Below are 25,236 nucleotides of genomic sequence, written 5' to 3' on the forward strand. Positions count from 1 at the left end.
GCTGGACCAATGTACCTATTTAAAATATACATACATGGAATTCAACTTTAAAGGGTTAGTTCCTCTATACTGAAAAAAATGCTTATGCAGATAAGGTGTATCTGTAGATAAAAACAAACTAAGCAGCTTTGACTGAAGTTGAATAATGTCCTTGCTATAGATATAGGCCATTTCCACACCTCATGAAGCCTGACCTGAAAACTCCCAGGATGTTGCTAGGACATTGCTATGCAAGGCCCAGCTATTACTCTTCACTTTCACTATGACAGGAGTGAGCGCTCAACCTGATCTTAGAGCTACTGCATCGGGGAAAAAAGTAACATGCTTCTCTCTGATCTGGTAGGGGAATACACAGTGTGTGAATAGATGTAAACCTTGTTCTTGTTCTAGTAAAGGAAAGATGACTGTCATTCAGTCTCGGAAAACCTCTGAATGTGGATTTATTAACATTTCTCATGATATCAACCTATGACAAATTACACTTCAGAAAATGTGAAACAATTGTCAATGATCTATTGTTATGCTTCAAATAATTGTTGCAACTGTTGCTTGAACTGATTGCATTTTTACAGTAGTATGACTACATTCAAAATATATAGTGATATGATACAATCAGTTGAATTTCAGATATGAACTATAACAGCAGATATCTCTTGGTCTTGTAAAGGGTTTTGATTTAAGGAATATTTGCAAAGCTAGGCAGCTACATGCCCATGCAATGCTAAAGCCCAGCAAGGTTGATTTAAAGAGAACCTCTTCTCAGATCATGCACAATAAGGCAATTACATATTCTAAACAAGCTGCAAAAGCACTTTAAAACCAGCTCATCACATTGATATCAGTAGCCATTGTGAATGAATTGCATTATGCTCAGTTCCCACCTGAGCGATTTGAAGCACTGGGCAGCACAGTGGCTAAATGGTTAGCACTTCCGCCTGGCAGTACTAGAGTCGTTGGTTCAAATCCCAACCACGGCACCACCTGCCTGGAGTTTGCATGTTCTCCCTGTGCCTGCGTGGGTTTCATCAGGGTACTCCGGTTTCCTCCCACACTCCAAAGATATGCTGGTAGGTTAATCGGCTCCTGTCTAAATTGGCCCTAGTATGTGTATGTATGAATGTAAGTTAGGGACCTTAGATTGTATGCTCCTTGAGGATTAGGGACTGATGTGAATATATATATGTAAATCGCTGGGTAAATTGACAATGCTATATAAGTACCTGTAATAATAATAATAACTTCCATGCTCAACATGAGGATTCCTATGGTGCTGTTCACATGTTAGCATCATGCCACTTGAAGCTCAAAAAAGTAAATGAGCTTCTTTTGGCAGAGAATCACACATTATTGATCCTTTAATGGTGGAAAACACATGTAACGTGTGCACAAATGTACATAAAAAATGCTCCAAACATGCTTGAAGAAGTTCCAGTGTGAACCTAGCCTTACAGTTCACAACACAAACACTGTGTCTTTCTATTCATGCAGAATCTTGGCAGGCTGCCAGCTCCTTTGAACTGGAAACTAAACCCTCCTATCCTTTACAGTTACAAAAGCTGCCATCTTAGCCTCTCTTTGATCTGCAGTTGCAATTGGTGCTGCACATGTGATCAATTATGACACCAGCCATTTGATGGCTTGACAGTAGAACTGACAAGCAACTGGCATTTATCATTCATGGCATGCCCTAAATATACCTGTTTTGGGAAACAGGTACAGGTGCATGGGCTTGTTCACACCATGGTGCAGAGATGTCAGTTTTTCTGCTTGCGTTCTGCAAGGGCTCAACAAAATCAATTGTTCCCTATGCACCGTCTTCACTTCACAACACTAGTATCATGTGCAGATTTTTTTCTGCATAGGAATCTGCAACGTGTATAACACTCATTGAAGAGCGCATGAAAACTGATGTTTCTGCAAGTGAAATCTGTGTGTCAGGTGCACGTGTGGTGTAAACGAGGCCTTAATTGATGGGTTTATCTCTGCTTTACATAAACACCCAGAAGACATTTCTAAACTGTTAGAAACCAGCTGTAATCTGACTCTGGAGTTTCTGTTGTGGTCTTAGAGAATGAAAAACTTCACATCATAAGCAGCTAGAAAAGTGAGTAATGGCTTGTTTTAAGTTTCATTTACTGCTAGTTAAGAATGTGTAAATACTTTATAATTCATTGTCTGGGAACAAGTGCACTTCAATGATTAGCACATAGTGAGAACAGTATTTTCAGCAAAATTGTAGTCCCCAGGACCCAATTGCATAGGATAACAATTTAATAATGTCTACTGTGTAAAAGTAAATCATCTTTTTATAGCCAGTGTTATTAACAAACAGAAAAATGCATTGTCTGGTTATGAAGAATCTAAATCTACCCAAAACCGACAGGTTGAGCTTCCTGAAATTTTTTTCTATTTTGTGATACAGAGCAATGGGCAAATCTGACAGGTATGGGTGTCCTAATACAGCTGTAGAGGTGTGTAACAGGTCATTGTAACCTTTCAACAGTCACATAATCAACTGTCAATTAGTACCAAACTATAATAGTCTGACAAAAAACATTTCCTATATGTTCAGATCAGGCCACCCAAGACTCTATTTTCAGCAATGAGTAGCCTCAACTATGGTGACGACAGACAAAAATTGTCTGCCCTGGCGTATAACCATATAACATTTACATGGAGGTCATACCAACGGGTAGTTATTCAAGAGTAGAATTTACTGATAAATCCTTTATTCAAACATATGTCCAATACCATCCAAACATACTATTTACAACTGGGAAGTCAACAGTGCCAACTATATTCAGATAATTAAAAAATAAGCTTTCCCTGCTTGTAATCTGTGCACGTATGGGAACCTTAACAGGAAGTTTATACTTATCAAAATTAGGTTCAACAAGTTCCATTTTCCTAAATTTTAGTTTACCTAGATATTCTGTATTGACCAAAATATAAGATAGATACCATTACTAACAGATTGTTTTTAGACACTAAATCTACTGAAAATAATATATGTATCTCCATCGTCAGAGAATACAAGTACCCAGACCCATTAAGTAAAAACGAATTAGCACCAAATATTTTCAACAGTTTCCATTATATTCACTTAATAATACGAAATAAAGGTGCATAAATGCGTTCAGATTACCAGTATTTCTGCCTCCTTCCTTCTCTGACTAAAGTTGAGAGAATATCTGAGGAATCCCCAAATTTGATTCTTAAACATTTGCACATAGCAGTCAATGACATTTGTGCCAAATATCAGAATATAGAATACTGCATAAGGACAAGTAATTCCATCACATAAAAAAAATTATTTTTAGAAACTCTGAAAAATAGTTCTTTAATGTCATGAAAGTGGAAAGGGTTATAAAAAAAATGTCCAGTAGGCATTCATCAGTGCAAGACAATAGCATAGAACCTTCCCACATTGCAAAAAGCCATAATAAGGCACTTATGGACCAGCAGGCTTATCTTATATTTAATAAAATACTCAGATGTGTTCATGAGTCCAACTTAACAAGAAAGTTTTTTTATGGTAAATTACAACTAAACAACCACTAAAAAAAACTATTCTGTCCATCTAAACAAAGCGGTAATTCAAGATCAAAGTGGCTGAAACAGTAATACCTCAGTTGCAAATAAAGAAAGTCATACTAGTTATTAGCCATGTGTAACCAGTAAGCAGACAGCCACCAGCTCTCCGCTTACTGAAGACTGAAAACTGAGCAATCAGCCATCTTTGATTGCTCAGTTCTCAGTGTAGAGGCAGTAGAGGGCAGCTGCAGCATGAAATCGATGCTGCAACCATCTAGGTAAGTATGTATATTTATTTTTTAAACCCACATTTCACTTTTAGTTTCAATATTTTTATTGAAGTTTTTAAAGACAGAACAGGGTAATGGTATACGGTTCAACAACAAAAAAGAAAAATGTTGTAATACATTAAAGATGAGTGTTGTACCCCTCTAGAAATTGGGGGGGCTGTTATAAAGGTCTATAAGACAATGCGATCAGAGGTATTCTAAGTAATGTGTTGAACTTGGTGAAGTGTGTGGGGTATTGAGGGCACATTTCAATTTTAAATGATTGTTTATTCTAGGGTTATATAAAAAGAAGTAGTAGTTTATTAAATATTAAGATGAGCCTGGGACACATACTAGCGCTAATATCCCTGTGTCACTATATGTGATGACGCTGAGGGACCACCCACAACCCAGCTTTGAGCAGAAGAGAACAGAGCTGGAGCATGTGATACATTAATACACCTAACCTCTACACCCCTAGGTTAAATGAGCATTTAACCCTTGCAGTGGTGGGGCCCCACTGCAAGGGTATAGCTTGTCTAATTCCCAGGTTCAACTTTACATTTTTTTTATCTAATAAGTTGCCGGTTTTGTATTATTTGATCAAAAATTAAAAATCAAGAAAATTCCAAGGGTCCAAAAATACTTTCAGGATTTGTACATAAAACATGTATTCCAGTTAGAAGTTTTTCTTAAATGACAGCAAGCAAAAAAAACAAAAAACAAAAAAAACAATCCTCTGTTCCATTACATGAGTAGGGCACAGAACCAATTCTAACATTTTACAGTCTGTCACCTCCAGCTGGGACAGGGATCGCTAAGTGTTTTCATCATACAAAATAAGGACTTTATTGTGTAAAAAAGAGAAAAAGGAAAAATGCATAGATCTGAAAAAAAAAAAGGAAATAAAATAACATTGTTCATTTCTGGCCAGGTCTACAGCAGTGTTACTATGAAAGGCTTTTCTTTTACTTAGGATCCAGGGTCTGGAATATCTTGGATGAAACAAATGGGCCAGATATTCCATGTCTTCCACTCTATATGTTGTGAACAGCAAGCAGGGTAATTTGCTTTGCAAGGCATACTGGGAAAAAAACAGAGGTCATATGGCACAAAGGCCTTTATAGAAAGATAGGGAGTCTACTGTAAGGTGAATGACAGAAGAGCATTAAGGAGGATGCAGCAGATCAGACTGCTGTGCACAAGCTTTTGGAAAAGACTAGTACCATATCTAGCTGAGTAACACTTAGATACTTAAAAAAATGAACTAGACTGCTTTGATGTAACTTGTTCCAGTAAAAACCATTAGAGGACTGGGAGACTTCTGATTAAGCAAACACACAAAACCTAAAAAACAGAATTAATGTTTGTCAACATCACTGTAGAACCACCACGTATTATGAGCATTTTATTCTCACTAAACAAAAAAGATTCACATTTTTGCTTGGTGCATCTTAGTGTCCTTGTCATTCAAGATCTATAGAAAGGTGTGTTTAGAACATGTGTATCAAGGTCCCAATAAAACTTGATAGGTGCACTTGTAAAAATATATTGGTTTTAGAAAGATGTTTATATTGCCCCAGTAGTAATATCAACATAAAAATAATATTTCTTATACAAATTATACTTCTGAGATTTAAACTTCTTGAATAATAACGTCTAATGTAAAAGGGACAAGGGGTCCTGTTTTACATTCTACTATAGTATATTGAATGATATTACATTATGAGATAGATGTCTCAAGAAAATCTGAAGAATTAGTGGACTGGTAAAGCTCATATCTATCAGCTTTTAAATGCAAACACACAGAATCCTTCCTTTATGTTATAAATAACATGTTTATCTTTTTTTTTTTCCTTTTAATCTAGGAGGGTCCGATTGATCTTATCCTACTTTGCCAGCTGATCGCGGCTCTACTAATCCTATGATATACTAGTTTCCTCCTTAGAGTACACAACATATACTGAAATTAAGAAAATGGATAAGTGATGGAAAGGACACCATTTGTTTGCCACCTGTGACAGCAGAATAACAAGGCACATCCCAGCAAACAAGCATCACAATTAATGGAGTTGTCACTACTGAGAATATTGTTAAGGTGGCTGTCAATGAAATCCGTTCTTTGCCTATAGGCTAATTGAAATATTACAAAGATAATGACATTACAAACACTACATTCAGAAATATTTTGAAAACTGCGTACTCAGATGTAGTATTCTTATTCAATGTCAAACGTAGTGTGTTCATATACACAAAGCAGCCATAGCCAAATGTATAATATTGATTCTCCAATAAACAAAAATGGCATTGCTAGCAATTAATAATTTGATTTTCAAATTGGCTTCTCATTGATAAAGAGCACAAGCAAGGTTTGGTAAATATGTTCTACATGTGTAACTGAGTGCAAAGAGACCCATATTTTAGGCAAAAGTGTGCAAAAATTGAAACAAAATGCATGCACAATCAGGAATATTTGTTATAGCAGTCCCAAGAGCAGTGATGATGCACAAAGTACAATGACTAACAGTAGCCAACCAACCTTGAACGGTCTAAAAGATTAATATTGATTGGTTACCACATGTTACCCCATTGCACATTACTTCTGCCTCATAAAAAACTCAACTACATGGCTCAAAAACTGTATGTCTAAATAAACTATGAGCTAGTAGCTGAGATCCTGAGTTCATCGAACAATATGAAAACTCTAGTACACAAAGACATTGTGGGGGGTCTTGTTGACATTATGTATAAAATAGGAAGAGCAGTATATTCTATGTCGCATGTCTACATTCTAGAGCTGTTTCTATTTTGCCATGTGACACACAGAGCCATGTGGCTGCCAGAAGGAAGCAACAATAAGGCTTTATGATTCAGTGACACTAATGCTTCTAACTAAATGCCAGACTTGCACCATGCCCAATGGCCATTTTACTTCCATGGTGTCCAATAAAAGGGGACACTAATGACCTTTACAGAAACCATGCTTTAACAAAGGTAACAACCGAAGGGTAGGTGATACAAAGCATTTATTCCTTAAGCTCAATCATATTTTATTGAATAATATAATATAGTTAATAATGCCTTTGATTTCAAAGTTTAAATAAAATGATTTGGAGTGATGCACTCATATTTCTCGTTAACTAGGTTTATGTTTAATAAAATATAATTCTGCAACTAATAAAAAGGGAAAATGCATTAATATGAATTAGCGTTACAAAATAACCTGGTTTTATCATGTACAGCTATAGTGTTTAATTAAACTGTAGGGAGGCGTTCTGGTTTGCATGCATTGACACTCAATAATTATTTCATATTCCATCTCATTATTTTAAGTCTTGCCTTTATCCCCTAATATACATGACTCTAGATTGCTCATAAACCCCAATTAGACCAGTATTCCTGCTTGTTAACATGACCAGCAATTATTCTGTGTGCAGACGTAACCAGAACAGATTCAAGACTGTTCAAACACCCCTGTGAAAGAAAGATTCACCATTCTGTCTGCACATGCAGCATCTACACACGGAGGAGAGCCCCCGTCCATCCCCCTGCAGTGCTGTGTGTCTTTCTGACTCTATTAACAAATCTCCTATTCAATTTAATTTTTTTTCACCTCTTCTAGGGAATATTTCTCTGCTCATATCTACAATGTACCATAATTATCTGCCCAAAGCTGTGACATCTACTAATTAGTAAATCTCTAGTAAAACTAATGGACCAGGCTTTGGGGAGACAACACACACACTCAGACACAAGATCTGTAGACTCTCACACCAGCACAATGGACAAACGTGGGGGGAAAGCAAAAGATTTTATTCATTCAGATAATTCTAACATAGGAAGCTGTAGCATGAGGGATGGAAACAAACCTGTTTGTACACTGCAATAAACAGGAAAATGCTGAAAGATATTTAAAGATAAAAACATACACAAATTCTATATAAAATATACACGTAAAAAAACAAGCCGATTTTAGATTATATATATATTTATTTATACACACACACATATATATATATATATATATATATATATATATATAAAAATATATACACACACACACACACACACATATATATATACATATATATATAAATATACATATATATATATATTTATACACACACACATACAGTATAAAAATAACAATGTAATGCCTGCAGGCAAGTTACTATACCTTGGTCTCTTTGACGTGTCCAGTTGAAAAATCAGAAGAATGGGAGATTTTGAGGGATTTTGACCTGTGGGACTGGCGGCGGGCAGATTCCTCCCGGGCATATTTCACAGAGCCTGTGGCTCTCACCCGCACCTTGCTGGCGCTTTGGACGCTGTTAACTCCAATCATTTCCAAAGGTGCAGTTTAGAAATTGAAGAGAACAGGTGCAGTGAACCAAGGAAAATAAGAGGTGCAAAAAGGCACTATTTACTCCTTTGCAAACTGCTTACAACTGATGATCCCTTAAATGAACACTACTTGTACAGCTTGCAATACAGAGCTGATCAGCACTTGCTTAGGATGCACCAGGCTGCTTGTGCCAGCATCTTCAAATCTACTGTTTTCATTCTGCCTGATCGTTCCAGGCATATCTCACGTCACTAGCAGTAAGTTAGAAAAAAAAATGAAATCCAGCCTCTTCTCCACTCCCCCTCTTTTGTCTCTTACACATACATACACACACACACACACCTTAATCTACATACAGCAAGCAGAGGCAGTTATCCAGGCAAGTAATTAACTGCTTTCCAAATAACACTACTATAACTCTAATGCTGCCAGCTCAGTGTCTGCATTCAGATATCACAAATACAGTTCCTAAGAAGACTGTCAATGTCTATTCAATCTAAAGCAGAATGGAAAGCAGAGAAGCTCTAAATTCCTTTTCACGTTATAGAAGATTCCAAAAGGTTAGCTGGATTAGCTGTGAATGTGACTTAATAAAAATGTATGATGAATTGCCCTTCCACCTTTCAGATGTGCTCTATGTGCATGCATGATAGGCACTTTGTTTCTCTGTAATTTTAATTATCATATTTATACTCCCTCATATCTAGAGCTATGTAACATAAAGGTGCTGAGTTGAAAAAACAGAGTACAGGAAACTGGAATACAATAACGGCAGTTGCTGAAAACCTACGCTTCATCTGGGAGATAAACTATTGCTGCTATGGAAAAATGTTCCACTTTTTGCTCCATTTGTTTTTCATAGGTCAGCAACAATGTATTGTGATCTGGGGGTATTAACATTAGCATTTTCAGTGAGACTGTGCCAGTCAAAAAGTCTGTTTTAGGGCACGTTGGACACTTTTTTTAAACAGAAGCAAAGTTCCACAGGAAAGTCCTATTGCGTAGGCCCCAAACCTTGTCCTTTGGCTTTTAATTGGTCTCATACCATCTCAATCAGCTCTCCTGCTGCAAAGGCCAACACCCTGGCTTCTCAGCAACCCTCAGACCTCCTTGCTTTCAGGTGGTGCACACTTGTCTCCTCAGCAGGGCAGATCTGTCTCTTGGGTGGAGCGCATCTGTCTCCTTAACAGAAGCCCTGCAATATGACCAAAGGTTTCATTATGCACTCATAGCCTTCTGGTCTCCTTCAATATTTGGACAATGAGTTGGAGATTTCTTCCATCCCAAAGCACTTTGAAATCTTCAAACTCTGGAATGCAATCCAGGATTACCAAAATTCATTGAAAGCTGTTTTCTCCAATCCTAATACCACTGACTCTACATGAAGCTTGTAATAATGTCTGCACGTTATGTATAGCCAAAACCTTTGTAGTTTTGGTTAGAGTAGGAAATTGTTAAAACCCCAGGATTTTATTGTGCTTTGTGTCCCTTGTTGGGAAGATTCACTGCTCTTTGTCCTGCTGAACATTGTGTGCAGCATGAAAAGTTATGGAAAAGACAGAATTTTAGAGTCATTTTAGGAACAGATGAGGGGAAATCTTCAGATGGGGACATCTTTTTCAGTGACAGTTGCCTAAGAGGAGATGTTACCTTAGTTTAGAGAGACTTCCTTTTATTTCTGTTGTTTCTCTGGGTCAGTGAACAGAAAATTTTCCAGAAAGAACAGTCAGCAAAATAGAAAGAAAAAAGGGGGTCTTAACCATTACCTACTTTAGCCAAAGCAAAACACATCTTACATACAGTACATATAGTGGGAGAAAGCATAAAGCTGGCACTTATTTTTACATAATCTTACATTTAAAAGCACCACAGTGAAAACAAGTAGATGGCTCTTCCATCTGCCATCAGTGTTGTTTGACAGAGGAAACACTTGCACGTCATATGGTAAAGTAGTACTGGTGTTCCCCTTGTCAAATTCATTATGAAAAGCCCTGGCACACAGCCCACATGGAAAAGCATTTCCATTCAATACACTGCAAGTATATAGGAGAACCAAAGAAAAATGTAAAAGCAAGCATGCAGTGGTAAAACATAAAAGCAGGTTAGAAAAGGATTTAGTTGCATTAGCATATCAAGTTTCAGTTAACCGTCTTTATAAATGCACAAGCCACACACATAACTAGAATTAAATAGATGTTTAGATGTTGTAGCCCTAGATTTGTGTACTTTTCACTCGCAGGCCTCAAAAATAGCCATCATCAACAGAATAATTTTGGTTGGCTAGAGAGTTCTTAACTTCATATACAATATATCCTAGATTAATAATGTTATTATCACAAGCAGGCTGGTAAGTAAACACATTGGAGTGATTTGTAATAAATCGTTAATAAAAACATTTACATTAATTACTGGACATCCATGGTATCCCATCATATCTGTTTTTGATGCTCACTTCTTGTTTTCTAGAGATCTTTCCATCTATACTTCTATTTCCTCCCTCTCACCATTACCTACGCTGCTCCTTTTTTCTCCTTCACTCTCCCCATACACACCACTCCCTTTACTCCTTATTTCTTGTTATCACTCTCTTTCCCCTCCAAATGCACTGCACTTTCCTCCCTCTCCTGTTCACCTACTGTCAGGAGCCGCCGCGGCGTGTAGCTCGGCGCAGGCGCAGTGTGCCGATTCGCACTGGCGTGCGGGCACAAGGTACTGGGCGGCCGCAGTGACAGCAGAACTCGTGCATGCACACTCAGGACCGCGGGTGCGCGCCTGGCACCAATGACAGCGCATGGCAGGGTATTTAAATCCGCTCTGCGCTGACACTGGTTGTCGTATGGTCTCATCTGATGTTCCTGCTCCTGTATCTGTGCTGATTGATTGTTGCCGACCCTGATTGTTCCCGATCATGCTGTCTTCTCCTGCTCTGACTCCTGGCTTGCCTAACCTCTCCTTTGATGCCCCTCATTGGATCTGACCTTCCGTTACTGACCCGGCGAGTGACCCGACTATTCTCTGCCTGCTGCCTTGTACCGCGCTGTCCCCACAGTTACCGACCTGGCCTGTCTGACCACGCTTCTGCTCAGCCATCCATCCGTCCTGCTCGGACCCATCCGCCTCTTCACATCAGGCTCTTATCCTGCAGATACCTCTGGCGGATCCCTCTACCATGGGTGGGTGTACTCAGGGGCCGCGACCTGGTCTCTGTCTGCTCCAAGTCCATCCCCACCATCAGGGGCCCTGGTGAACAAGCAGACTGGGACTTAGACTCCGCGCTCTAGGGAATCCTATCCCGTGGGTTGCTAGAGGTACCACCAGGCGGTACATTACACCTACATTGCTCCATTTCCTCCTGCTCTCCTCCACACACGTCACTCTCTATCCTACTTCTTACTTCTATGTACACTCCTTTCTCCCTCTGCCCTTCATCTACATAACTCTCCAACTTTCCTTGCCCCTCTACCACTCTCTACCCACATCTTCACTACACCACTCTCTTTCTTCATCTCCCTTTCAGCACTCTTTTTCTCCTCTTAGTTCTCCCCTACTCTCTTCCTTTTTTTCATCAATCGTCTCATCCCTCTCCCTTTCTCCACTCTCTTTACTCCTTTATCCCTCCACCACTCTTATCCTTCCTCTTACTATGACTGCTCTGTTTACTCCATCTTCCCTATGCTAACACTTCTATGCTCAAAACACATTTTCAGGTTCAAATGCCTACCCATCAAGAATATTTTATCTCAAATATACATTCCCATGATTATCAGAGAGAACTCCTACAAACTTTTATTTTATTCATGAGTGGGATAATCCTGATATCTATTTAGTATTCATGTTTGGTTGAGCTGTGATTTTACACTAAGTTGGGTGGGAGCTCCCTGGTTCAGGGAGGGTGTCATATGATGTCCTCCCAGTCACGCATCTCCTGCATGCTCTAGCAGCTGAGTTGCTTTTGGATCTGTAACCCGCTGTGTCTGCCTCTGTCATGTGATCGCTGTCATGCGACCAATCATAGCAATCACATGGCAGCTGTACACAATGAATGCCTTTCATTCATAGCCATTCATTGTGTAGTATTGTGATCTCTGATTGGTCACAGTGATCACATGGTACAGACAGGATTAATCATATTTTACCATGTAAAAGCTGTGGCCAATCACAGCTATCCCAATAGTACACAATGACTATGAATGGATACAATTCATAAAAATTATTGCTTATATAAGCAATCATAGTGTTAAAAAAAATCCTGATCACCTCCCCAGAGTAGTACAGTGTCACTACGGTAACACAGCTTTGCTCTGGTCACAGTATGTAAATACTACCAAAAGACAGCTCTATCTGTTGCAAAAATATAATTTGGGTACAGTGTTGCATGACTAAGTAGATGGCATTCAAAGTGTGAATGATGAAACGGTTTATTAAATAGCTATCACTGTCTGAATATCGGATGAAATTCCAAATCAGAATCAAAGTGGAGTTGCCTGATTTTGTTGCCGAGTTACGATAGTCATGATAGTGTCATGCTCCACAACCTGGAGTAGGGTTTAGTAGTTTAAATTAGCCATAGCGATAAGATAGCAGTAAGACATGGGAGCACCATCCCAACTGCAAATGTTTGTTGCAACAATCATTTCATCATCATGCTCATACTGACCAAGCGTGCAATTTATTTCAGAGAAAAAGAAGGAAATCTAAATCACTGAAATGCCTATTCTTAAGAATGATAGACTGAAGAGACCTGCTGGTGCTCATAGAAATACTCCCATAAAATGTGAGTCTTCAACATAATGAATCTAATACTATGTGGGACACAAGTGAAACCAAGGACTGGGCTATAGAAATTATTCAACATGTCAGTAGAAAAGATGCTTTTCTTGCTCTGACTAGAGCCTCCATATAGGGTCAAGGAGCTAAAATTCTTGATGCTGAAGCATTTTTACAGAATGGATAGTTGAAACCAGAACTATTCTCTAAGTAAAAAAGCATAGAAGAATGGGTGTCCTGGTATAAACCTGCAAAATGTTGAGATGTTACTGAGCAGGTGAATTTTATTTTTTTAAGTCTAATTTGGCAAGATATTAAATGCTCAATGAGTACCTTTCATTGAGTACAAACTAGTAAATAATGGCATTTAATAAATGATCAAGAAAAATATTTGATAGTTTATCAAAACATTGTTAAGTCTTTTAATTACTCAGCTCTGGACTGGTGCTTCAGCCCTAGTATACAAGATGCCAAGCAAAGAAACCATCATTCACAGTAGTATGTACAGTATGTTCTGCTAGCACTGCAAGTTCTGTAGAAGACCAATTAAACAATTTGTAGCATCTGCAGTGCATGGTGTCACACGACTGTAGGCCTTTTTTTGACACCCGCAGGAAGCATAACTCCAGAGTCTAAAAGGACATCCATTATTCTATTTTCTTTAGATGCTTTTTTCACTGTGTTTGGTCCACTATCTCTTACATATCATGCCCAATTACAGGCTTATCACTATGATGGGTGGTAGGTCAGAGCCAGCAATCTGGAAGTTGGTTACCCTTAGCACACTAGATCACCATTGTTTTTATTGGTGAATTAAAGAGACTGGAGACGGCAAACAAACAAACAGAGGTGTCTGCTGTTTAAAGTGAGCCCGTCAGCTTAAAATATTGACTTTAAAGTTCTCTGATGGTGAACTCAACAGTCTGCGTCTCCTACCTCCGTCTACTCCTGGTGCTGCAGCTTCCATCAGTGTCTTTAACATTTAAAAACTTTCATGAGTGTTGAATGTTTGTGTGTCTTGCTGCACACTATGACTTCATCCTCTTACCTTTACATCACTGTTGAGTCGTATAATGATAGGGGTCGTAGGAAGGAAGCATGGCACATGGCAGGAGACATGGCCATCCTGTCCTCTCGGAAGTATAGAATGCCAAAAGTTTGGACGCTGCAGTGCTGGAATAGACGGGAGTTAGGTGTCGCTGGCTGCTGGGGAGTAGTATATTGTAACTCTTCTCTCACCAGGAACTTTAGTCTGGATTTATTTTTAAAGATTACAAGGTAACTGCAACATATGTAATTCATAGATTCACACAGATCTACTTTAAAAGTGGAAAATCTCTGGGTACTATATTAATTTGATAAATCAGCAGTGCTTTACCTATACATGAAATCCAAATGCCCTAGGAGTCAGGCCTACCCATTTCAATGGGTGTCCTGAAAGAAGGACTTTAACATGTAGTTAAGTCTCATACTGTCCTAACTAGGCAGAGTGAAATTTCTAAAAATGGTAAAAAAAAAAAACCCCAAAAAAACCCTATCCCTGTCTCCTCTACCGCAGAACCTTTCTGCCCTTCTTAAACAATTTGTCCTCAAACTAATTAGTTGTTTGGACAATTCAAATGTGGAAAATGTGGTTTATATGTGGTGTGCAAGAGTAATTTTCTTAATACCCCAATATCAACCCACCCACTAATGCGAGTTTACATCCCCTAGATTCCTAGATTGTAAGCTTGAAAGAGCAGGGCCCTTGAACCCCTCGTGTTTTGTTTTGTTACTGTATTGTCTCATGTTCTGTCCCCATTATAATGTATAGCGCTGAGCAAACCTTTTAGCGCTATATAAATACTGTATAATAATAATAATCTCCCAAATGAACAATGTAGTCATTCCTCTAGCCTCAGAATTCTTAAAGATCGAATTCAAGGTTCCTCTTATTATACAAATGTTAATATTGACCATTACTTTTATCCTCCTCTACAACCATTACCATACTCATTTGCATAACGTTCTGTCTGAAAAAAACAGTCCATAATTACATTATTCATTCACTTTGGAACCCTTGGCAAAAGCTACGCAAACAAATCCACGTAACTGAACATATGTCATTAGTCCTATCCTTATTTGGAAATGACATCTTTATACTAGGCTGCCAAACACAAATATTTCAACACTGGCATAATAGAATCAATACATCTTGTTATCACTGATATCCAGTAAGCTCTTGCTATATTCAAAGTCTGTACCACATTTCCAGACATTTCCTTTAAACATCTATTCTACAGTATCTTGCAAGCTAATTCTTGCGTCTCTTATACAATCCCCAAGCTGTCCACGATTTGTACAATTCCTTTGATAAATTGTTACTTACTCTCTATGGGACATCCAAAGTCATTAACCACTTGCCTACCGGGCACTTTTACCCCCTTCCTGCCCAGGCCAATTATCATTTTTCAGCGCTGTTGCACTTTGAATGAAAATTACGCGGTCATGCAACACTGTACCCCTATGAAATTTTTATAATTTATTTCAACAAAAAGTGCTTTCTTTTGGTGGTATTTAATTGCCACTGGGATTTTTTTTTTGCACTATAAACAAAAAAAAAAGCAAAAAATTTGAAAAAAAAATTTTTTGTTTCTATTATAAAATTTTTCAAATAGGTAAATTTTACTGATGTGCGTTGACGAGACTGCACTGATGGGCACTGATGAGGTGGAACTGATGGGAATTGATGATGAAGCACTGATATGCAGTACTGATGGGCATTGATAGTCAGCACTGATGAGCACTGATAGGCAGCACTGACTGGTCTTTTACCTTGTCACATAATCAGCTGTGTTCATAGGACACAGCGATCACAGACAGCTCCGGGGGGCATGTTCTGGGAGGATATCATGTGATGCCCTCCCAGAACTGGACAACAGCGCTGTGGCCATCATTCAGCTATGGCACAGTTGTAAAGTGGTTAAAGTGATTGTAAACCTTTACATATACTCAGTGAAATGACTAGCCTCAGGTGATACAGAGATTAAACAAATTCTCCTACATAAGTTGTACCACTCTATCTACATCCATCTGTCCCCAACATCTACAGAATGTACACAGAATCTCTCAGCTCTGAAAAGCAGGGAGTGGAGAGCTGAAGTTACATCTGTGAGGAGAGCTCTGAGAGCTGATTGAATGGAAGGGGCACCCCCCCCCCCCCCCTCACACAGCATCAGAGCTGAGGCTGTCAATCAGTTGGAGGTCCCTCCCCTGTCACCATTTTTCTCTTGGTGTCAGGAAAACTCATCAGAAGTGTCTCATGCTGATAACAGAAAAAAGGTAGCAGAGAAAACTGACACTTAAGCCGGCCATAGATGGTTTGAATCTTGTTAAGTTCAGCAGGGACTAGCTGAGATTCGAACCATCTATGGGCAGGCTGATTGTACTCAATATGATTGCTGTACAACTTGGGTACAAACACCCAGTCAGGTTTTCATCCAATTAGCGGCTATCACTGCTGGCAGTAACAATAATCACTGTGTTCTCCTTGCAGGGATGGCTCCCCCCAACCCTGTGTGCCTCCCTGCCAGGAGAACACAATAGCTCCAGGGGGGAATCCAGTGGATGCAGGAAAGAAAATTGTATCATCTATGGCCAAATATAGCCATCTCACTTGAGACAAGTACACACTATAAAGGGAATATGATTTGTCCATATTTCATGTCTAAAATTTACAGCCACTTTAATACACACTATTTTTTAGACTATTAGACCAAACGTATCACAGGATTCTCAAAATGGATCCACCACTTCTCTCACAATGATGTCACTCAATTACTTACTATATTTATATAAACAATTTTGGAAACGATTACCCTCAACTCAATATAGATTTTTTTTTCATGGAACATATACTGTATATCTTCATTGAAATCGTACCTCTTAGGTATTTCTGACTCACATTACAGCCTTAAAAGCATGCAGTACAGGCAGACTTTTATCATAATGTTTGGACTGTCCACTTTTTAAATGATTTTGGCCACAGACATTCAAACAGATGGCACAAATCTATCCTATACCCTCACAGTGAGCAGTCCTGGTTTTGGTCAGAGGTTTTCCAAAAGGACTAAATGCTTAACCCTCCATTATCTGTGGTTTGCAGGAAGATGATGCTTCAGTCATTGATCTTGGGTGCTGCCCCCTACCCTTCACCAGTTCCTACTAAAACATGTATTCAAAATGGAATGGGTTCAGGCTACACTTCAAAAGGAGACCTTCCCAAAACATTTCTATGAGACCTAGGAAAACGTCCTAAATACTATGAAAACAAAAATACTATACAACTACATCATTGCATTAAATCCACCACATGGTATATAGAGATGGTTAGTAATATAGAACCCCTAATCACTTCACCTTGCCACACAATTGGCGCATCTCCAGGACTGGTGTGCCACCGCTACATTTACCACACCCATTTGTGACAATTTACTTGTTTGATGCGAGTACTTTTTTTTTTTCCCAATTGTTGCTGTCTTTTTTTTTGTTCTTTTTCTCATTTGTTTATTTGGGTTTTTTTATTTGCACTTAAAATTTTGCATACAGATCATAATTCCTCAACTACATTCCAATAAAATGAAACCACTCTATTATCTTTGTCTTGCTTGACCATAAGTATAATTTTTTTTTTTTTAAGTTGTACACAGACATCAAAGAAAAGAAACTTGATGAGTTTCAGACAAAGGGCTTATTTGTTCCCTTTTTCAGTTATTTTTCTATTTTTTTTTATTTGCTCCTAAAATGTTTGCATACAGACCATAAATCCTCAACTGTGAAATAAGATGTACTACAATGGTTCAATATATTCTAAATCTTTGATTTATTGTGTCTGCTTTTATATTGTGTGTACAGGCAGTTGATCCATGTTTTAACACCACCATGACCATCCTCCTTAACCTAATACGGTGGGCAGAGGGAGTGGTGAACATGCAGAGGCAAAAATTACACCACAGGTCTTATTTGGTTAGCAGGACCACTACCAAATGTCACCGATTCAAGTGCTGTGCCTTTCAAGGGTTTCCAGGAAGCAGCATACTGACTCCAACCTGCCTGGAAAATGCCTCTAAAAGCAGCGACTATGACTGCCACTTGTGTAAACAATCCCTTTATTATAAACACAAGAAACAAAATAAATAAATACATAAATATATATATATATTTATTTAGTTTTTTTTTTTTTTAATTGCACCTTTACATCATCTAGGGGCTACTGTAGATCAGGTATGATGCAGAAACGTAGATTTGTAAGCAAAGTCTTGATCCACTGGACCCTGGAGTCACATCTCACTCCTACAATATTAACAGCAGCAAAATAAATTGATGCATTACAGGCTAACGCTTCTATGGCTGCTCCTCAGTAAGGAATGAGAAATTATGATTTATAACTTCAAGGATGCGAACTTGTATGTATTATTACTGCAGCTTCCAAGATGAGTCATTGCAGTATGTTGTATGTTGTATGTTCAACAATCTGTATTAATTTTTTTTTTTTTGACAGAAAGTAAGAATGGAACTTTATCCAGATATTTGAAGAGATGTATGTCATTTCATTTAACAAAACAGCTGTAAAAACAAGCATTAGATGCTGCTTTACCTACATTCAGTGGTACTGTGCATTTTGATTTGACTAGTAAGACTTGGTCTACATGAATGAATGCCTATGAACATATTAAATGCAATTATGCTTTATTATTTGAAAACCTGTCTTAGTCAATTTTTACAGCTGTTTGAAATGCCCTTCTATCACAAAAACTGGTAATTAATAACACTGTTAACAGTAATCCTCATGGAAGTTGGGCTTTCTACATACATACATACACTCCAAAATCATTACATCTGCAAAGATACCTAAGGTTTTCTGCACAGATCCAGTTCTATGGTTAATAACTTGCTGCGATTACTACTGAGGATCACACATCCGTAACACTGACAAGCTACGTACTGTTGGTCATTAAAGGTCCACACTAGTGAAAAATATATTCTTGTAACTAAATGTGGTAAGTACCTGTAATGATAGTATTCAGTATACAAATTCCTTTTTTATTTATTTATATTTTTCTCCAAATTTACATACATACTAGATCAATATATTTAAAGAAAAAAAACAAAAAAAAAAAAAACGTGCCTTGCATTATACAAAATTGCTTGGCACCAACCCCCATCCCTAGCACAGAGCAAACACCAGCCCGTACACCAGGATGGATCATTTTAGCAAACAGGCTAGTGTGAAAATGCCATTAGTATGGTTTAAACCATTCCAAAATAAAAAAAAAAAAACAACTGTAATTGCAACTGCTTAATAGTGTTAGCTCAAGATAGCCTGTTAGTTGATTGTTGTTTACGTTAAGTCTATTTTAAAACCTACATGTCCATCTCAGACTACCTAGCTCATAGGGTAACAAGGACGCATTGCATTACAGTGCAGAATGAAGTGTCATTTTGTTAAAGCTGAAGTGCAAAACACTCTTTTATTGGACGGGAAGGAGAGGCAGGTGGTGACATCACAATCTCCCCCTCAACTAATCAGAGAACACTTTGCATTCATTGAGAAAATGGTACCTGTGCTGAGCAAGTTAATCCTGTATTCACTAAACAGCTGGACAGTAGCTCAACACGGGATCCAAAAGCTAGTGCCTATTACAGCACTTTCCAGCTTCCACGGGGATCAACCAGGTATGGTATATGCAAATTTACATCAATCCAAGTTGGATCAATGTAACTATGCAGATTATCCATACCTAAACTATAGCTTTAAGGCTGCATTCCACTTGAGCTGAGAATCATAGGTCATTTTTACACGGTGTTTGCACAAGCATACTTGAGCAATTTTTTGTTAATTTTATTATTTTTAGCCAATAGAAAGCTAGTTACAAGGGGGAAATTAAATCAAATTTTTGCTCATTTTTCAGACATTCCCACTGAAGTCTACTGAGGTAAAAAATGCTTGACAATAGTAGATCAAAAGAAGCTTACTCGAGCTACAAGCTTCAAGCAACAAAACACAACTGAAAACCATGAAATATTGGATGTTAAGCATTTTGAAGCTTCAAGCTACAAAATGCTCAGGTCTGAATGGGTCCCTAAAGAAAATGGAACAGTGATGTACTTACTGGCAGGATCAACAGGTAATAAAACTATGTTACAGGTGAGAATATATTATACACACACATATACAGTCAGGTCCATAAATATTGGGACATCGACACAATTCTAACATTTTTGGCTCTATACACCACCACAATGGATTTGAAATGAAACAAACAAGATGTCCTTTAACTGCAGACTGTCAGCTTTAATTTGAGGGTATTTACATCCAAATCAGGTGAACGGTGTAGGAATTACAACAGTTTGCATATGTGCCTCCCACTTGTTAAGGGACCAAAAGTAATGGGACAGAATAATAATCATAAATCAAACTTTCACTTTTTAATACTTGGTTGCAAATCCTTTGCAGTCAATTACAGCCTGAAGTCTGGAACGCATGGACATCATCAGATGCTGGGTTTCATCCCTGATGATGCTCTGCCAGGCCTCTACTGCAACTGTCTTCAGTTCCTGCTTGTTCTTGGGGCATTTTCCCTTCAGTTTTGTCTTCAGCAAGTGAAATGCATGCTCAATCGGATTCAGGTCAGGTGATTGACTTGGCCATTGCATAACATTCCACTTCTTTCCCTTAAAAAACTCTTTGGTTGCTTTTGCAGTATGCTTTGGGTCATTGTCCTGCACTGTGAAGCGGCGTCCAATGAGTTGTGAAGCATTTGGCTGAATATGAGCAGATAATATTGCCCGAAACACTTCAGAATTCATCCTGCTGCTGTTGTCAGCAGTCACATCATCAATAAATACAAAAGAATCAGTTCCATTGGCAGCCATACATGTCCACGCCATGACACTACCACCACCATGCTTCACTGATGAGGTAGTATGCTTAGGATCATGAGCAGTTCCTTTCCTTCTCCATACTCTTCTCTTCCCATCACTCTGGTACAAGTTGATCTCGGTCTCATCTGTCCATAGGATGTTGTTCCAGAACTGTGAAGGCTTTTTTAGATGTCGTTTGGCAAACTCTAATCTGGCCTTCCTGTTTTTGAGGCTCACCAATGGTTTCCATCTTGTGGTGAACCCTCTGTATTCACTCTGGTGAAGTCTTCTCTTGATTGTTGACTTTGAAACACATACACATACCTCCTGGAGAGTGTTCTTGATCTGGCCAACTGTTGTGAAGGGTGTTTTCTTCACCAGGGAAAGAATTCTTCGGTCATCCACCACAGTTGTTTTCCATGGTCTTCCGGGTCTTTTGGTGTTGCTGAGCTCACCAATGCATTCCTTCTTTTTAAGAATGTTCCAAACAGTTGTTATGGCCACGCCTAATGTTTTTGCTATCTCTCTGATGGGTTTGTTTTGTTTTTTCAGCCTAATGATGGCTTGCTTCACTGATAGTGACAGCTCTTTGGATCTCATCTTGAGAGTTGACAGCAACAGATTCCAAATGTAAATAGCACACTTGAAATGAACTCTGGACCTTTTATCTGCTCATTGTAATTGGGATAATGAGGGAATAACACACACCTGGCCATGGAACAGCTGAGAAGCCAATTGTCCCATTACTTTTGGTCCCTTAAGAAGTGGGAGGCACATATGCAAACCGTTGTAATTCCTACACCGTTCACCTGATTTGGATGTAAATACCCTCAAATTAAAGCTGACAGTCTGCAGTTAAAGCATATCTTGTTCGTTTCATTTCAAATCCATTGTGGTGGTGTATAGAGCCAAAAATGTTAGAATTGTGTCCATGTCCCAATATTTATGGACCTGGCTGTACATACATACATACACACATACACACGCCTTGGTAGTGCCAAGAAAATATTGGCAGCCTTGGTTGATCTGAGGCAGGCTGGATCCATGCTTTCATGTTGTTTACACCAAATTCTGATCTTACCATCTGAATGTCGCAGCAACCAGCCTGCCCATTCTCCACTGACCCCCGACATCAACATTTTTTCTTTTTTTTTGTGGTTGAATTGGTTGGACTTTTGTCTTTTTTCAGCCAGACTAACTATGTAACAAGGCATTTTCACCCACACAACTGCTGCTCACTGGATATTTTCTCTTTTTCTGACTAGTCTCTGTAAACCCTAGAGATAGTTGTAAAAATCACAGTAGATCAGCAGTTTTTGAAATACTCAGACCAGCCCCTCTTGCGCCAACAACCATGCCACAGTCAAAGTCACTTAAATCCCCTTTCTTCCCCATGCTGATGCTGGGTTTGAACTTCAGCAAGTCGACTTCACCACGTCTGCTGTGCATGCCTAAATGCATTGAGCTGCTGCAAAGTGATTGGCTGATTAGCAGTTTGTGTTACCAAGCAATTGAACAGGTATACCTAATAAAGTAGCCGGTTAGTGTGTGTGTAATATATATATATATATATATATATATATATACATATATATACACATACACACATATATATATATATATATATATATATATACACACACACACAGTGGGTAACATAAGTATTCAACATGTCACCATTTTTTTCAGTAAATATATTTTAAAGGTGCTATCGACATGAAATTTTCACCAAAACAAATAAATTTAACTCATGAAGAAAGGGATGTGCAAAAAGGCATGGAAAGCCAAGACACCAGCTGAAATCTATCAGTAATTAGAATGCAATCCTTCCCCTTGTCAGTATAATTTGATATCAGCTGGTCCAGTCTCAACTGATGGCCTATAAAAAGGTGTCTCATCTTGGGTAAAAGAGCTCTCTTAAGACCTTCACAACCTTATTGTTGCAAAACATACTGATGGCATTGGTTACAAAAGGATTTCTAAACTTCTAAATGCTCCAGTGAGCACTGTTTGGGCCATAATCCAGAAGTGGAAAGAAGATCATTTCACCATAAACTGGCCACGACCAGGTGCTCCTCACAAGATTTCTGACAGAGGAGTGAAAAAATTCTCAGATGAGCTGTCCAAGAGCCAAGGACCACTTGTGGAGAGCTTCAGAAAGACCTGGAATTAGCAGGGTACAATTGTTTCAAAGAGAACATCACGCAAGACTCCATTGCTGAAGAAAAAGCATGTTGAAGCTCATTTAAAGTTTGCTGCACAACATTCAGACAAGCCTGTGAAGTACTGGGAGAATATAATCTGATCAGATGAGACCAAAATTGGACTCTTTAGATGCCATAATACACACCATGTTTGGAGGTCAAATGGCACTGCACATCACCCCAAAAATAAAATCGCAACAGTGAAGCATGGAGTTGGGAACATCATGGTGTGGGGCTGTTTTTCAGCACACGGTACTGGCAAACTTCATGTTATTGAAGGAAGCATGAATGGAAAAATGTACCAAGGCATTCTTGATAAAAATCTGCTGCCATCTACACGGATGGTGAAGATGAAACGAGGGACATTTCAGCAAGACAATGATCCCAAACACAAAGCCAAGGAAACTCTCGGTTGGTTTCAAAGAAAGAAAATAAAGCTGCTAGAATGACCCAGCCAATCACTTGACTTGAATCCAATAGAAAATCTATGGATAGAGCTAAAGATCAGAGTTCATAGAATAGGCCCACGGAACCTTCGAGATTGGAAGACTGTGTGGAAGAATGGGCCAAAATCACACCTGAACAATACATGCGACCAGTTTCTCCATACAGGAGGGGTCTTAAAGTTGTCATTACCAACAAAGGATTTTGCACAAAGTATAAAATAAAGATCAGTTAGCATGTTCAATATTTTTTCCCTGTGTCATTCCATTTTATTACACATAACTTAATTTCTGAACTTATCTGGTTTGGTTTCTTTGTATGTATGGATTGCATGGGTTGTTACCGATGTGGCGAAAATTTCATGTCATTAGCATCTTTACAAATATATTTACTGAGAAAAATGGTGACGTGTTCAATACTTATTTTATCTGCTGTGTGTGTATGTGCATGTGTATATATATATATATATATATATATACAGTTGCAAGAAAAAGTATGTGAACCCCTTGGGATTACGTGGAGTTTTGCATGAATTGGGCATAAAATGTGCTCTGAACGTCATCTAAGTCACAACAATAGAAGAACACAGTCTGCTGAACATAATACTACACAAACATTAGATGTTGCCATGGTTTAATTGCACATAACATGTAAACATTCACAGTGCAGGGAGGAAAAAGTATGTGAGGCCCTAGCTTAATGACTTCTCCCAGAGCTAATTGGAGCCAGGAGTGAGCCAACCTTGACTCCAATCAGTGTGATGATATTGGATGTGTTGCTGACAGCTGTCCTGCCTTTAAAAAACACACACCTGTTTTGGGTTTACTGGTTTCAAGAAGCACTGTCTGATGTGAACCATGCCTCACAGAAAAGAGCTCTCAGAAGACCTATGATCAAGAATTGTTGACTTGCATGAAGCTGGAAAGGGTTACAAAAGTATCTCCAAAAGCCTTGATGTTCATGTGTCCACGCTAAGACAGATTGTCTACAAATGGAGAGAGTTTAGCACTGTTGCTACTCTCCCTAGGCATGGTCGTCCTGTAAAAATGACTGCAAGAGCACAGCTCAGAATGCTGCATGAGGTAAAGAAGAATCCCAGAGTGTCAGCTAAAGACCTACAGAAATCTCTGGCACATGCTAACATTTTTGTTGACACATCTACAATAAGGAAAACATTAAACAAGAATGGAGTACATGGGAGGACACCACGGAGGAAGCCATTGCTGTCCAAAAAGAATATTGCAGCACGTTTGAAGTTGGCAAAAGAGCACCTGGATGTTCCACAGCACTACTGGCAAAATATACTGTGGACAGATGAAACCAAGATTGAGTTGTTTGGGAAGAACACACAACACTATGTGTGGAGAAAAAAAGGCACAGCACACCAACATCAAAACCTCATCCCCACTGTAAAACATGGCAGAGGGAGCATCATGGTTTGGGGCTGCTTTGCTGCCTCAGGGCCTGGACGGATTGTTGTCATTGATGGGAAAATGAATTCCAGAGTTTATCAAGACTTTTGCAGGAAATCGTACGACCATCTGTCCGCCAACTGAAGCTCCGCAGAGGATGGGTGATGCAACAGGACAATGACCCAAAGCATACAAGTAATTCAACAAAACAATGGCTGCAACAGCACAGAATATGCCTTCTGGAGTGGCCCAGTCAGAGTCCTGACCTCAACCCGATTGAAATGCTGTGGCATGACCTTAAGAGAGAAATTCAAACCAGACATCCCAAGACTATTGCTACACTAAAACAGTTTTGTGAA

At 38.8% G+C, this 25,236-nt stretch overlaps 1 protein-coding gene across 3 annotated transcripts in view; it reads right to left on the reverse strand.

Annotated features, from left to right (window-relative positions):
• Positions 1 to 25,236, reverse strand: part of PSD3 (pleckstrin and Sec7 domain containing 3) — a 661,118-nt gene that overhangs the window by 201,879 nt on the left and 434,003 nt on the right. The window contains exon 1 of one of the 3 annotated variants that reach the window (XM_089675266.1): positions 7,981 to 8,398. The exons of the other annotated variants lie outside the window; for them this stretch is intronic. Coding sequence (XP_089531392.1) covers positions 7,981 to 8,148 — 168 coding nt within the window. The 5' untranslated portion in view covers positions 8,149 to 8,398. Of the gene's footprint in view, positions 1 to 7,980; positions 8,399 to 25,236 lie in introns of those variants that run through there. 3 annotated transcript variants of the gene reach the window in all.

Source organism: Staurois parvus, unplaced genomic scaffold (assembly GCF_062004578.1).
Source record: "Staurois parvus isolate SC_StPar_1 unplaced genomic scaffold, SC_StPar_1.0 ptg000013l, whole genome shotgun sequence".
NCBI classification, from domain to species: Eukaryota; Metazoa; Chordata; class Amphibia; order Anura; family Ranidae; genus Staurois; species Staurois parvus.